Source organism: Mesoplodon mirus, assembly GCF_964341445.2.
Source record: "Mesoplodon mirus genome assembly, chromosome: 4".
NCBI classification, from domain to species: Eukaryota; Metazoa; Chordata; class Mammalia; order Artiodactyla; family Ziphiidae; genus Mesoplodon; species Mesoplodon mirus.
This window is the reverse complement of record NC_138979.1, coordinates 152,516,757-152,533,248: the sequence shown is the minus strand read 5'-3', so window position 1 is coordinate 152,533,248 and position 16,492 is coordinate 152,516,757. Positions and strand designations below refer to the sequence as shown.

General features: G+C 37.3%; 1 protein-coding gene across 2 annotated transcripts in view; it reads right to left on the bottom strand.

The window, feature by feature from the left end:
- The window catches only part of FUT8 (fucosyltransferase 8), a 335,016-nt gene that overhangs the window by 108,774 nt on the left and 209,750 nt on the right, over positions 1 to 16,492 (bottom strand). For both annotated transcript variants that reach the window (XM_082620187.1, XM_082620188.1), the window contains one exon: positions 117 to 232. In XM_082620187.1, the coding sequence (XP_082476313.1) occupies positions 117 to 232 (116 nt within the window). The remainder of the gene's footprint in view (positions 1 to 116; positions 233 to 16,492) is intronic.

The following is a 16,492-nucleotide window of genomic DNA, read 5'->3' as shown; positions in this document are numbered from 1 at the left end:
CTGCAGTCAAAGAATAGAGAGCATCAGCATTTCCAACATTCTGATGAAAGGAAATTTTCAATTATTTGTGCTAATGGCAATATATTGAAGAGGAAAAACGATGTATCATTACCTACCATTTCTAGTTTGTTTCTTGTAATTTTCAATCTGTTCTTTGGCCTTCACAAGCTGCTCTTCTAAAGCACGAACCCTTCCTGAAGCTGGCCCCTGATCAATGGGGCCTTCTGGTATTCTGTAGTTCAAGGAAGAAAATGTAAACATTTAGCTTATAAATTATGCAACAAAATACATGTTTACTTTGCTAAAACATTATTTATTGGTAACTCTAGAAGTCACTGGACCATATCATATATTAGAAGTACCAAATGAAATTTTCTCTCCAAAGCTATAGGGTAAGATGTAAACACTGGAATGAAACTCAACAAACACACAAAAAAAATAATCTAGCTCACAGATGTATGATCTTCTAGGAATTAAGGAACCTTTAGAACTGTATCCTAAATACTTTCATCATACAACTTAGAATAACACCATCAGTGGCAAAGAGATCAATTCTTCATTAGTGCTGAGAATAACAAAGTTGAAGGAGAGGGTGACAAAAAGGCTTAAAAGGAGTAAGAAGGCACATAACTGTACCTGTGTCTATGTTCAAATATCAAATGCAAATTATTTCTAAATTAATTATAATATCAGATATAAATCTGTGTTCCGATTCATGAACACATGACCTTAGATTACTAAGCATGGGTTTTATAAAGAAGGGAAAGACAAGAATAGAAGATGAAGTATACCAGAAAAAAAACCTGAAGATTAATGTTCTGTTTACGTCAGGAATGGAAAATATCAGTCAATAATACAAAATGTTGGAATATAGCAGAGGAACTCCAGGATCTCTTGCTTATATTATCAACCTGTACAGCTTCTTTCCAAACTGTACCTATTTCTAACATATTTTGTTTTTATGTGACTTTTGGCAGTATTCTGTACTCCATTATGGCCATAAAAGATACCCACATCCCAATCCTGTAACATGTAATGCTACCTTAGGTGACAAAAGAATCGTTATAGGTGTGATTAAGTTAAGGACCCTGAGATAGGGAGACAGCCCTGGATTACCCATGTGGGCCATAATTGTAACCACAGGTGTTCTTATAAGAGGGGAGTAGAAGGAAATTTTATTACAAAAGAGGAGAAGGTGATGTGGTTAATTAGTTTTGAAGATGGAGGAAGGGGTCATGAGCAAAAAAATGCAAGGAAGGCATCTTTAGAAGCTGGAAAAGGCAAAGAAACGGATTCTCTCCTACAGCTTCTCTAGTGAATGTGGCCCACTGACACCTTGGTTTTGGACCAGTGAAACTCATTTCAGATGTCTGCCCTCCCAAACTGTAACAGAATAAATTTCCATTTATTCTGTTTTAAGCCACAGAGTCTATTGTATGTGTTACAGCAGCAATAGGAAACTAATACATATACACATATTTACATACATACATATACATACATATATACTTCTGAAAAAATATTAAAAAGATTAAATAATGGCTGATTTTTCTTCCAAAATCTATTTAAATGAGAAACTGCCTCTAAAAGTATGAAGCACAGTGTCTGTCAATAAAGCTTAACAGGACTATTGTATCTGGGGTCAGTCATTCTACAGATGAGCTGTAATATCAAAATGCCTGGGATATCTATTCTTACCATCACAATCATTTTCGGGAAACAATTTCTAAATTATATTTGGCAGAACTTAAACTTAGCTATCAACCTGAGGAGAAAACCAATACAAAGAGTGCAGACAGCAGAAGCAAGAAGAACTACAATCCTGCAGACTGTGGAACAAAAAGCACATTCCCAGAAAGATAGACAAAATAAAAAGGCAGAGGGATATGTACTTGATGAAGGAACAAGATAAAAACCCAGAAAAACAATTAAATGAAGTGGAGATAGGCAACCTTCCAGAAAAAGAATTCAGAATAGTGATAGGGAAGGTGATCCAGGACCTCGGAAAAAGAATGGAGGCAAAGATCAAGAAGATGCAAGAAATGTTTATCGAAGACCTAGAAGAATTAAAGAACAAACACCTAGAAGAATTAAAGAGCCAACAAACAGACATGAACAACACAATAACTGAAATGAAAAATACACTAGAGGGAATCAATAGCAGAATATCTGAAGCAGAACGGATGAGTGACCTGGAAGACAGAATGGTACAATTCACTGCCAAAGAACAGAATAAAGAAAAACGAATGAAAAGAATGAAGACAGCCTAAGAGACCTCTGAGACAACACTAAACAAACAAACATTTGTATTATAGGGGTCACAAAAGGAGAAGAGAGAGGAAAAGGACCCGAGAAAATACGTGAAGAGATTATAGATGAAAACTTCCCTAACATGGGAAAGGAAATAGCCACCCAAGTTCAGAAAGTGCAGAGAGTCCCAGGCAGGAAAAACCCAAGGAAAAACATGCCAAGACACACAGTAATCAAACTGACAAAAATTAAAGACAAAGAAAAATTATTAAAAGCAACAAGGGAAAAATGACAAATAACATAAAAGGGAACTCCCATAATGTTAACTGCTGATTTCTCAGCAGAAACTCTACAAGCCAGAAGGGAGTGGCACAATATATTAAAAGTGATGAAAGGGAAGAACCTACAACCAAGATTACTCTACCCAGCAAGGATCTCATTCAGATTCGACAGAGAAATCAAAAGCTTTACAGACAAGCAAAAGCTAAGAGAATTCAGCACCACCAAACCAGCTCTGAAGCAAATGCTAAAGGAACTTCTCTAAGTGGGAAACACAAGAGAAGAAAAGGACCTACAAAAGAAATCCAAAACAATTAAGAAAATGGTAATAGGAACATATATATTGATAATTACCTTAAATGTGAATGGATTCAATGCTCCAACCAAAAGACACAGGTTTGCTGAATGGATACAAAAACAAGACCCATATATATGCTGTCTACAAGAGACCCACTTCAGACCTAGGGACACATACAGACTGAAAGTGAGGGGATGGAAAAAGATATTCCATGCAAATGGAAATCAAAAGAAAGCTAGAGTGGCAATACTCCTATCAGATAAAAATAGACTTTAAAATAATGAATGTTACAAGAGACAAGGAAAGACACTACATAATGATCAAGGGATCCATCCAAGAAAAAGATATAACAATTATAAATATATATGCACCCAACATAGGAGCACCTCAGTACATAAGGCAAATGCTAACAGCTATAAAAGAGGAAATAGGCAGTAACACCATAATAGTGGGGGACTTTAACACCTCAATTACACCAATGGAAGATCAGCCAGACAGAAAATTAATAAGGAAACACAGGCTTTAAATGACACAACAGACCAAATGCATTTCATTGATATTTACAGGACATTCCATCCAAAAACAGAAGATTACACTTTCTTCTCAAATGGACATGGAACATTCTTCAGGATAGATCACAACTTGGGTCACAATTCAAGCCTCGGTAAAGTTAAGAAAACTGAAATCATATCAAGCATCTTTTCTGACCACAACGCTATGAGATTAGAAAACAATTACAGGGGAATAAATGTAAAAAACACAAACACATGGAGGCTAAAGAATAAGTTACTAAATAACCAAGAGATCATGGAAGGAATCAAAGAGGAAATCAAAAAGTACCTAGAGACAAATGACAACAAAAACATGACAATCCAAAACCTGTGGGATGCAGCAAAAGCAGTTCTAAGAGGGAAGTTTACAGCAATACAATCCTACCTCAAGAAACAAGAAAAAATCTCTAATAAACAATCTAATCTTACACCTAAAGGAACTAGAGAAAGAAGAACAAACAGAACCTGAAGTTAGTAGAAGGAAAGAAATCATAAAGATCAGAGGAGAAATAAATGAAACATAAATGAAGAAAACAATAGCAAAGATCAATAAAACTAAAAGCTGATTCTTTAAGAAGATAAACAAAATTGATAAACTGTTAGCCAGACTCATCAAGAAAAAGAGGGAGAGGGCTCAAATCAATAAAATTAGAAATGAAAATGGAGACGTTACAACAGACACCACAGAAAAAGAAAAGATCATAAGAGACTACTACAAGCAACTCTATGCCAAAGACAACCTTGAAAATGGTAGTTGTGAAAATGGAAAACCTTAAGAAATGGACAAATTCTTAGAAAGGTATAACCTTCCAAAACTGAACCAGGAAGAAATAGAAAATATGAACAGACCAATCACAAGTAATGCAATTGAAACTGTGATTAAAAATCTTCCAACAAACAAAAGTCCAGGACCAGACTGTTTCACAGGTGAATACTATCAAACATTTAGAGAAGAGCTAACACCCATCCTTCTCAAACTCTTCCAAAATATTGCAGAGGAAGGAACACTCCCAAACTCATTCTACGAGGCCACCATCACCCTGATATCAAAACCAGACAAGGTTACTACAAAAAAGAAAATTACTGAACAATATCACTGATGAATATAGATGCAAAAATCCTCAACAAAATACCAACAAACAGAATCTAACAACACATTAAAAGGGTCATAAACCATGATCAAGTGAGATTTATCCCAGGGATGCAAGGATTCCTCAATATATTGATTCCACAAATCAATCAATATTGATTCCACAAATCAATCAATATTGATTCCACAAATCAATCAATGTGATATACCATGTTAACAAATTGAAGAATGAAAACAATATGCTCACCTGAATAGATGCAGAAAAAGCTTTTGATAAAATTCCACACATATTTATGATAAAAACCCTCCAAAAAGTGGGCACAGAGGGAACCTACCTCAACATCATAAAGACCATATACGACAAACCCACAGCAAACACTATTCTCAATGGTGAAAATCTGAAAGCATTTCCTCTAAGATCAAGAACAAGACAAGGATGTCCACTCTTGCCACTATTATTCAACATAGTTTTGGAAGTCCTAGCCACAGCAGTCAGAGAAGAAAAAGAAATAAATGGAATTCAAACTGGAAAAGAAGTAAACCTGTCACTGTTTGCAGATGACATGATACTTATACATAGATAATCCTAAAGATGCCACCAGAAAACTATTAGAGCTCATCAGTGAATTGGTAAAGTTACAGGATACAAAATTAATGCATAGAAATCTCTTGCATTCCTATACACTAAGAACAAAAGATCAGAAAGAGAAATTAAGGAAACAATCCCATTCACCACTGCAACAAAAAGAATAAAATACCTAGGAGTAAACCTACCTAAGGAGGTAAAAGACCTGTACTCAGAAAACTATAAGACATTGATGAAAGAAATCAAAGATGACACAAACAGATGGAGAGTATACCATATTCTTGGATTGGAAGAATCAATATTGTGAAAATGACTATACTACCCAAAGCAAACTACAGATTCAATGCCATCCCTATCAAATTACCAATGGCATTTTTTACAGAACTAGAACAAAAAAATCTTAATATTTGTATGGAGACACAAAAGACCCCGAATAGCCAAAGCAATCTTGAGGGAAAAAAATGGAGCTGGAGGAATCAGACTCCCTGACTTCAGACTATCCTACAAAGCCACAGTAATCCAGATAATATGGTACTGGTACAAAGACAGAAATATAGATCAATGGAACAGGATAGAAAGCCCAGAGATAAACCCACACACCTATGGTCAACTAATCTATGACAAAGGAGGCAAGGATATACAATGGAGAAAAGACAGTCTCTTCAATAAGTGGTGCTGGGAAAACTGGACAGCTACATGTAAAAGAATGAAATTAGAACACTCCCTAACACTATACACAAAAATAAACTCAAAATGGATTAGAGACCTAAATGTAAGATGGGACACTATAAAACTCTTAGAGGAAAGCATAGGAAGAACACTCTTTGACATAAATCATAGCAAGATCTTTTTTGATCCCCCTCCTAGAGTAATGGAAATAAAAACAAAAATAAACAAATGGGACCTAATGAAACTTAAAAGCTTTTGCACAGCAAAGGAAACTATAAACAAGACAAAAAGACAACCCTCAGAATGGGAGATAATATATGCAAATGAATCAATGGACAAAGGATTAATCTCCAAAATATACAAGCAGCTCAATATCAAAAAAAGAAACAACCTAATCAAAAAATGGGCAGGAGACCTAAATAGACATTTCTCCAAAGAAGACACACAGATGGCCAAGAGGCACATGAAAAGCTGCTCAACATCACCAATTATTAGAGAAATGCAAATCAATACTACAATGAGGTATCACCTCACACTGGTTAGAATGAGCATCATCATAAAATCTACAAACAACAAATGCTGGAGCGGGTTGGAAAAGAGGGAACCTTCTTGCACTGTTCTTTGGCATGTAAGTTGATACAGCCACTACAGAGAACAGTATGGACGTTCCACAAAAAACTAAAAACGGAATTACCATATGACCCAGCAGTCCCACTACTGGGCATATACCCAGAGAAAACCATAAATTCAAAAAGACACATGCACCCCAATGTTCAATGCAGCACTATTTACAATAGCCAGGTTATGGAAGCAACCTAAATGCCCATTGACAGACGAATGGATAAAGAAGATGTGGTACATATATACAATGGAATATTACACAGCTATAAAAAGGAACGAAATTTGGTCATTTGTAGAGACATGGACGGACCTAGAGATTGTCATACAGAGTAAGTCAGAAAGAGAAAAACAAATATCATATATTAACACATATATGTGGAATCTAGAGAAATGGTACAGGCGAACCAGTTTGCAAGGCAGAAATAGACACAGATGTAGAGAACAAACGTATGGACCCCAAGGGGGGAAAGTGGGGGTGGGGGATGTGGTGGTGGGGGTGGGGGGATGAACTGGGAGATTGGGATTGACATATATACACTAATATGTATAAAACAGACAACTAATAAGAACCTGCTGTATAAAAAAATAAAATAAAATTCAAAAAAAAGACATGAAATTTTTAATACCTTTTCTAGCATTTTTATATAACAGAAGAAGCCAAATTAACTGTTAATTACTTGACCACTTCAGAATGCATGTTTAATAAAGAAGCTCCTGTTACAGTTATATCAGAGTAAATAAGGTGTTCTATAATTTCACATGAACTTGTATGCACTAACACTGAACGGAAGCAGGAAAGATAGGCATCCTCTAAGCATGAGTTTTCCAGGCTACAGAATTTGAATTAAAAAAGCCTTCATTGGGCTTCCCTGGTGGTGCAGTGGTTGAGAGTCCGCCTGCCGATGCAGGGGACGCGGGTTCGTGCCCTGGTCCTGGAAGATCCCACATGCCGCGGAGCAGCTGGGCCCGTGAGCCATGGCCGCTGAGCCTGCGCATCCGGAGCCTGTGCTCCGCAACGGGAGAGGGCACAACAGTGAGAGGCCCGCGTACCGCAAAAAAAAAAAAAAAAAAAAAAAGCCTTCATTTGTATACAAACAACAGAATAATGATAAAATGAAGAGAGTTGTTAGGTGCACAATTACACAATTTACGAGCACAAATATGTATACCTTCATAAATGAGGCATTTCCTGGTATATAGTTTTTAGAACTTGGCTCTTACTTTCTGAATTAGATGGCTGGGTTTTAGGAAATAATTTCAAACAAAATAAAAGTACCACCCCTTGTAATTTATTCAATATTTTAGCAGCAATATACCATAAGATAAGCATTTCCTTTTCCGGAATATACTTTAGTGATACAAAATTTCAGACAATAGAAAGATATGGCTAGGTCCTCCTTTTTTTCTCATTTCTTCATACATTGATGTAATAACATTAGGGGAAAACAGGCATGAAGAACTAGCATAAGGTCTTTTTGGCAGAGTTCCATTAAGTACTAATGCCAATCTAATTCTAATAAAATAGAAATGAATTAGTGATTTCTAATAATTCATTAGATTATTAGTGATGCAATAATCTAATCCAACTGTGGATAAACTATAGGTAAAGAAAAGTAATAGAGAAGTCAATGTAAAAAATGTACAGAATAAGGACTATTGGAAAGGACTATTCTTTCCAAACCCCATAAAGAAAAAAGTCAATCTGCAAGAACAGTCTCTTTATCTGAATATTTAGGTAACTGAATGTTTTATTATATTCACTGTGCAAAAAGATATATAGAATGTCTTCTGGCTAAGACGAAATAACAGAGATCAGATTTACCATTAAGCCTGAAACAACTGAAAACCCAGATAAAGCGTATGAAACAATGGTTTAATAAAACTGGAACCAGGAGAAAGACGGATGGCCAAATATGTGGTTCCTGAGTTCAGTCCCCCTCAGGGAAAGGGAAACTAGCAACTATCCATAGACAAGATACCTTTCTGAAGATCCCAGAACAAAGGGGTGAGTCTGAAGCATCACTTTCGACCACAAAATCTGAGAAAAACAGCATGAGAAGGGTAAGAGGAGTGTTTTCACTTTGACCACGGCCCCCCCCACTAAGGTCAGTTCAGTGCTGCATTGAGGGGATCCCCTGGTCCTAAAGTTTCTCCTGTGGGCAAAGGGGAGTGCAAGAGGACATGAAGTTTCCCCAGCATTCCAGATACTTCCTGGGAGTGATACCGGCAGGGTCCTGTGGAGCTCCTGGACACAAAGTTTTCTGTGCCCCCCATTTCTTTGATGACAGTCAATAGCCTTCATCAGCCTCCATGACATTCCTTGAGTTCCAACAGGCAGATTCAGGCAGTTGTTAACTAGGGATGGGCGGGGATACAAGACCAGGGAGAAACAAACAGTCAAGAGAAACAACAGTGCAACCTTGGGGGCAAGGTCCTGGTTCCCTATCAAGGGATACACAAAACAATGTCTTTGAGCTGTTTTGCAGATACTGAAACCCCCTCCAGGTGGGAGAAGTTAAGATTAACAATGGTATGTTGCCCACAAGCATGCAGACCCTAGACCAGCTGGAACCTGAAGGTTGATGATGCTGACTCCTACTCATCTCACCACCAACCCATCAGAAGAATGTCCACGCGCTGATCTTGCCCTCTTTAAACCATTACTATATAACTTCTCAGTATCCTCTTCAAGTTGGGCCACATAGTTTTTCAAAGCAGGAAGCTGCTGTGTCCCCCTGTGCCTGGCAAAGTAATAAAGCTATCCTTTTCTACTTCACCCAAAACTCTGTCTGCGAGGTTCGATTCGGCACCAGTGTACAGAGAAGATGACCTTTCGGCAACAGGAGGCCCATTTAAGCACTGCCTCACAGGGATTATCACGACAATCAGAGAAGGGGAAAGGGGCTCACAGGAATGAATGTGCAAATCCTGGCAGACTGCATTCCTGCTAGTGGTCGGGCCTGAGCGGAGATCCCATCCAGTGACTCTGACCATTTGCAGAGCTGAGCCCCGTGACCCCAGCTGGTCAGGGAATCTGGTTGGCATTTCTGCCTTATTGGGTCCCCAACCAGACTGCTATCTTGGTGGAGGACCAAATTCTAGTGCTCTCCCTATACAGGGAAGCAAGTCAGCAGCCCCACCCAACTGCTGGGCATAGCCTCCAACCCCACTTCAGCAGGAAGCCTGGCCTGAGATGCTAGGCAGTCACCCAGCACATCCTACGGCCCACCCAAGCAAGGAAGCAAGTCACTGGCCACACCCAACTGTTGAGCATAGCCTCCAACCCCACCCAAGAGTGAAGACTGGCCAAAGATGCCAGGCAGTTGAGGGCAGCCATGCAGTACATCCTACGGCCTTCTTAGGAGGAAAGCAAGTCGGTAGCCCCACCCAACTGCCAAGCCTAGCCTACAGCTAACCTGACCAGGAAGTCTGGCCAGGGACTTAAGGCAGACACAGAGCCCATTCTACAGGCCTGCTCAAACAAGGAGCTGAGACAGAAGCATACTGTTGAACATAGTCTCCAGCCTCACCAGGTTGCTCAGCCAGAGACCCTGGTCAGCTCTAGAGTCCATTCTACAAGCCCGTTCACGCAGAGAGCCAAGCCAGCAGCCTTGCCCAACTGCAGAGCATGACCACTGGTTCTGTCTGACTGAGGAAGCCCAAACAGTGACCCTCAGCAGCTTTCAAGCCTGGCCTCTGGTACTGACTATGTGGAGCCCAGCCTACAGTGCTGTACAGCAGCACAGCATAGCCTACAGCCCACCCAGTTGCTAAGCATAGCCTGCAGACTCACCCAGGTTGAATGCCCAGCCAGCCACCTCACCTAATCACAAAGCACAGCCTGTGGCTCCACCCAACCAGTGAGCCCAGAAACCATGGAGCATAGCCTCTAGCCCCACCCAACAGTGAGATATAGGTGGCAGCCCTACCTGGCCAAGAAGCCCAGCAAGAGACTTTGTGAAACAGTGGAACACAGCCAGTTGCCTTCTCAATTGCAAAACACAGCCTGCAGGCCCACCCAATTTTGGGGCAGAGCCTGTGGTCCCAATCTGATCAAGGAGTATGGCCTGAGTTCCCATCTGATCACAAAGTCCTGTGTATGGCTTTGACTGAATGTAGAGTCCAGCCAATGGCACCTTCAAACCAGGGGGGCACAGCTTGAGGCTCCACCCAACCATGGATGAATGTGGAGCCCAGTGTGCGGCCCTGCCCATTCCCAGAATGCAACCAGCAGCACTCCCTGAACACCAGGCCAGAGAACATGGCCTGAAACCCTGCCTGAGCAGGTGACTGCAGAGCCCAGCAAATAGTCCTGTCTGAACACAGATCCCAGCAAGCAGTTCTGTTTGAATGTGAAGCCCAGCCATGAGGCCTACCCAAATTCAGAAAAATGACAGCCCTCCGGCTCCCCAACCTCAGAGCACGTGCAGTAGCCCCATCCAACTAGAGACCCTGAGAGTAAGCATGGCTTGTCCAAGGCTGCTACCAGCTGCCCATCCAGAACCCCAAGCTGAGCTGACTGGTAAAGACCTTTCCCTGCTGAAGCAAATCTGTAAAGGCTATAAAAGAGATCACTTTCTCAAAGGAGCAGATATCCACACAAGGATAGAAAGATCATGAGGAATCAGGTAAACATAACACGATCAAAGGAAACTAATAAAGCTACAATAACTATACCTAAGGAAATGGAGATCTATCAACTGTTTAATGAAGAATTTAGAATGGCCCTCTTAAAGAAATTCAGAGAACTATGAGAAAACATAGATACACAGCTAATAAAAATTAGGAAAACAATGCATGTAACAAAATTGTAAATTCAACAAATAGAAACCATAACAAAACAGAAACAGAAACAACAGGAATCCTAGACCTGAAAAATACAATGACTAAAGAATTCAACAAAAAGCTTCAATAGCAGACCTGACCAAGGAGAAGAAAGAATTAGTGAACCTGAATACAGCTCATTTGAAATTATCCAGTCAGAGGAGCAGAAAGAAAAAAAGTGAAGAAAGACTAAGGGAATTTGTGGAATTCCACAAGCAAAACAATCTATGATTATTGGAGTCCTAGAAGGAAAAGAAAAGGAGAAAGGGGCAGAAGGCTTATTTTAAAAATAATTCCCAACTCTGGTGAGTGATCTGAACATCTAAATTCATGAAGCTTGTAAGTCCCAAGTAGAAAATCTGATGGAGTTTTAAAAGTCTGCAGAATACAAAATCAACATACAAAATTCAATGTATTTCTACATTCTAGGAAACAACAATGGGAAATTGACATGTCAAAACACAATATTACTTAACCATAGCATAAGAACCATGAAAAAATGAAATATGACTCAGTAAAAGAGGTATAAAACCTACAAACTGAAAATTATAAACTTTGCTTAGAAATTGACAGGTCAATTCAAAAATTCATATGGAAATGCAAACACCTAAAGTAGTCAAAACAAATCTGAAAAAGACTAAGAAAACTGAAAGACTAACATCATCTGATATCAAGACCTACAGTAAAGTTACAATAATCAAGATGGTGAGCTACTGGCATAAAGATAAACAGAGATCAATGAAACAAAATAGAGTCCAGGAATAGGACCATGCATATACGTAAAACTGATTTTTACAAAGTCACAAAGGTAATTCAGAGGAGAAAGGATAGCTTTTACAACAATAAAACGTCTGGAAGAAAACAAGAAATATACCTTTATGATCATCAGTTAGGCAAAGTTTTCTTACATATGACACCAAAAGCATGATCCATTAAAGAAAAAATTGGTAAATTAGACTTCACTGAAATTGAAAGCTCTTTATTTAGAAAGACACTCTTAAGACAATGGAAAGACATGACACAGACTAGAAGAAAATATTTCCAAATCCTATATCTGTTAAAGGATTTGTGTCTAAAGGATCCAACCATCAGAACACAACCCAAGCAAAACAAAAACAAAAATAAAAACAAAAATGGACAAAGAGATTTGAATACACTGCATACAAAAAAAAATTAGAATAGCAAATAAGCACATTAAAAGTTGTTAAACATCATTAGTTCAGGGAAATGGAAGAAAAGTATAGTGTGTGGCTGGCCTGGTTCATTGCTTATATTTAATGCCATGGAATATGAAACAGGGTTTCTTGTAGATAATCCTCATTCCCTATTAAAAATTCCTACATGTTCAGTTTTTCTGACATGATGCACATTTTAAAAATTGTCAAACTCTCCTGAATAAGACATTTGAAGAAAATCTTCATTCAAATATGAAGTTGCCCTTCTAATACACAAACATAAGCCCCACTCTTCAGGGAATTCAGCAGATCTGTCCAAAAATATGAAAACCAGTAAATTCCTGTTTTGCAGTCAGAATATGAAAAAACAGTGAATTTGTAGCCTAAGTGTAGTGATTATACAGCTCTCTCAGAGAAATTAAACTTTTGTCATCAGAAATATATTTAATAATTCATTTAAAACAGGTTGCCTTTCTTAAATATCAATACTTTCAATGATTTTGCCATGAATGTTGGAACAGTAAAGATATTAATTTAAGAAAAAGAACCTAGGCACAAATAAACAATATTAGGAATCAAAAGAGAATCATAAGCACAGGTAAAGAATTTTAAAACTCATCACAAAATACTACGAATATTTTCAGGTACTTAATTTTAAAATATGGAAAAAATAAATAACTTCCAGAGGCAATTGAATTACCAAAATAGATTCAAGAAGAAACAGAAATTGAATCAGTAATCAAAAACCTATTTAATTAAAAAAAACTCTAGGATCAGGCGTTTTTATACATGAGTTTCACAAATGTTCATAGGACAGCTATCTGAATTTTTTCCTAGGGAATATAAAGAGATGAAGTTCCAAAATTCCATTCCTGAAATTAGTATAAGATTGATAGAAAAATAGTGTAAAAGTCAAGAAAAGGAAAATTAAAGGCCAATTCAATTAAAAACTTATTTTTAAAATCCTAAGTGGTATATTAATAAAGATAGCAATTTTAAAAAAAATACATCATGACTAGACTTTATCCCAAGAATACCTAGTTGATAAGGAATATGTAGCAAAAAATCCCTAGTAAAAATCACATTCCATGGATCAAATAATTAGAAGTATTCCTTTTAAAGTTAAGAACAACAGAAGAAATGTCTGCCATCACTGCTCTTTTCACCACTGTGCTGGACGTCTTAGCCAAGGCAGTAAGAAAAAGTAAGACTTACAAACAAAGGAAAGGAAGAAACAACTGTTGTTATTCACAGATGATATGGTCTTTAGTGTAGAAAATCCAATATAATCCACAAACTAATTGCATTAAGAGTTCAGGGAAATTTCTAGATACAGTATTAAGATATATAAAAATTAGTTTAACGTTCCTAAACAAGAACCACAAATTACAAAATGTATCTTTTTAAAAAATCACATTTAAAATGGCAACAACAAAATGATAATGTACTAAGTAATAAATCTAAACAAATAATAAGATTTGTATGAGAAAAATCATACATTTTCTGAAGAATTAACCATTCCCCAAATTGACTGGATGTAATTCTAACAAAAATTACAAAAGGATTTTTTAATTGAATGACAAGGTGATCCTAAGATTCAAATGAAAGACCAAAATCCTCAAATAGACTAGAAAATTTGCAAAATAATAAACAGGAGGGAAGATTTGCCCAATCAGATAACTAAACATAACATTAGTGTGGTACTGGCATAAGGTCAGATAAATTAATGGAACCAAAGAATAAAGCACCCAGAAACAGATCCCAAAATATATGATGGAGGTATCATTCTAACTTATTAGGGAAAGATAAAGTAGTCAATAATTACTTGCTTAGACAGCTGGCTTCCTACTTGGCAAATGTGAAAATTAAATAATCAGACAATCAAAAATTTTTAATTTTAGAAGAAATTTTATATTCTTCATGACCTTGGAAAAGAGGTGAATTTCTTAAACAAGATTTAAAAAACCCAAACTATAAAAAGAGAGATTGATAAATCTAACTGCCTTAAATAGGAACAGGAATTTGTATGCGTGGGATAGGGAGGGTGGGAGGGAGGGAGAAGCAAGAGGGAAGGGATATGGGAACAGATGTATATGTATAACTGATTCACTTTGTTATAAAGCAGAAACTAACACATCATTGTGAAGCAATTATATTCCAATAAAGTTGTAAAAAAAAAAAGTTTATAGGCAACTCACCAATGGAGAGAGGATAATGGAAAGTATCTAAATTATTACCTAGATTATATAAAGAACTCCTTCAAATCTATAAGAAAAAGACAATCTAATAGAAAAATGTACAAAATATATGAACTAGCAATTCACAGATGAGAACTTTAATGATTAATAATCCTGAGAAGTGATCAACTTTAAAATTTTAGTTGCCAGGATATTCAAATTAAAACAGAGATAGATACCATTTCTTATCTATTAGAATGATAATAACTAAAAGTAAGACATAGGGGACTTCCCTGGTGGTCCAGTGTTAAAGAATCCACCTTCCAATGCAGGGGACATGGGTTCAATCCCTGTTCGGGAAACTAAGATCTCACATGCTGTGGGGCAACTAAGCCCGCATGCCACAACTACTGAGCTCATGTGCCTCAACGAGAGAGCCCGTGTGCCGCAAACTACAGAGCCCACGCACCCTGGAGCCTGTGTGCCACAACTAGAGAGAGAAAAAACCCCACATGCCACAACTAGTGAGAAGTCCGGGCCACAACAAAGAGCCCACGCCCCAACAAAAAGATCCCACACGCCTCAACAAAGACCCCGCATGCCACAACTAAGACCTGACACAGCCAAAAATAAAAATTAAAAATAGATAAATAAATAAAATAAATATAGAAAAAAAAACATTGAATGTTAGTGAAGATATAGAGAAATTGGAACTCTCATATGCTGTATTAGCATATTTGCTAGGGTTGCCATAGCAAAATACCATAAGCTGGTAGCTTAAGCAAAATCAAATTTTATTTCCATAGTTATGAAGCTAAAAATCCAAACTCAAAGTGTTGACAGGTCTGGTTTCTTCTGAGGCCCCTCTCGTTGGCTTGCAGATGGCCAACAGGCAAATGAAAAGATACTTATCACAACTAATTATTAGAGAAGTGCAAATCAAAACTACAATGAGGTATCACCTCACACAGGTCAGAATGGCCATCATCAAAAAGTCTACAAATAATAAATGCTGGAGGGTGTGGAACAAAGGGAACCCTCTTGCACTGTTGGTGGGAACGTAAATTGATACAGCCACTATGGAGAATAGCATGGAGGTTCCTTAAAAAACTAAAAATAGAATTACCATATGACCCAGCAATCACACTACTGGGCATATACCCAGAGAAAACCATAATTCAAAAAGACATATGCACCCCAATGTTCACTGCAGCGCTATTTACAATCGCCAGGTCATGGAAGCAACCTATATGTCCACTGACAGATGAATGGATAAAGAAGAAGTGGTATATATATACAAGGGAATATTACTCACCCATAAAAAAGAATGAAATAATGCCATTTGCAGCAACATGGATGGACCTAGAGATTCTCATATTAAGTGAAGTAAGTCAGACAGAAAAAGACAAATATATGATATCACGTATACATGGAATCTAAAAGCATTATATAAATGAACTTATTTACGAAACAGAAATAGACTCACAGACAGAAAACAAACTTAACGGTTCCCAAAGGGAAGATGTGGGGGATGGGGATGGGGAGATAAATTGAGTTTGGGATTAACATATACATACTACTATATATAAAACAGATAACCAACTGTATAGCACAAGGAACTATATTCAATATCTTGTAGTAACATATATATAATGGAAAAGAATCTGAAAAAGTATATATGTAAATATATGTGTGTGTGTGTGTATATATATATATATACACACATATATAAAACTGAATCTCTTTTCTGTATACTTGAAACTAACACAATTTTTAAAATCAACTATACTAAAATATATATATAATTAAAATTTTTAAAAAGTAAAAAATGAATATTGCTATAAAAATATCAAGTAAAATATCTTTAATTTAGAAGAGACTAATCAACATAGCTGTTCATCAACTACCTAAACTTTTAGTCATTACTATAGAGGACTAGAACAGCTAAGATCATTTCACCCAATAAAAGCAA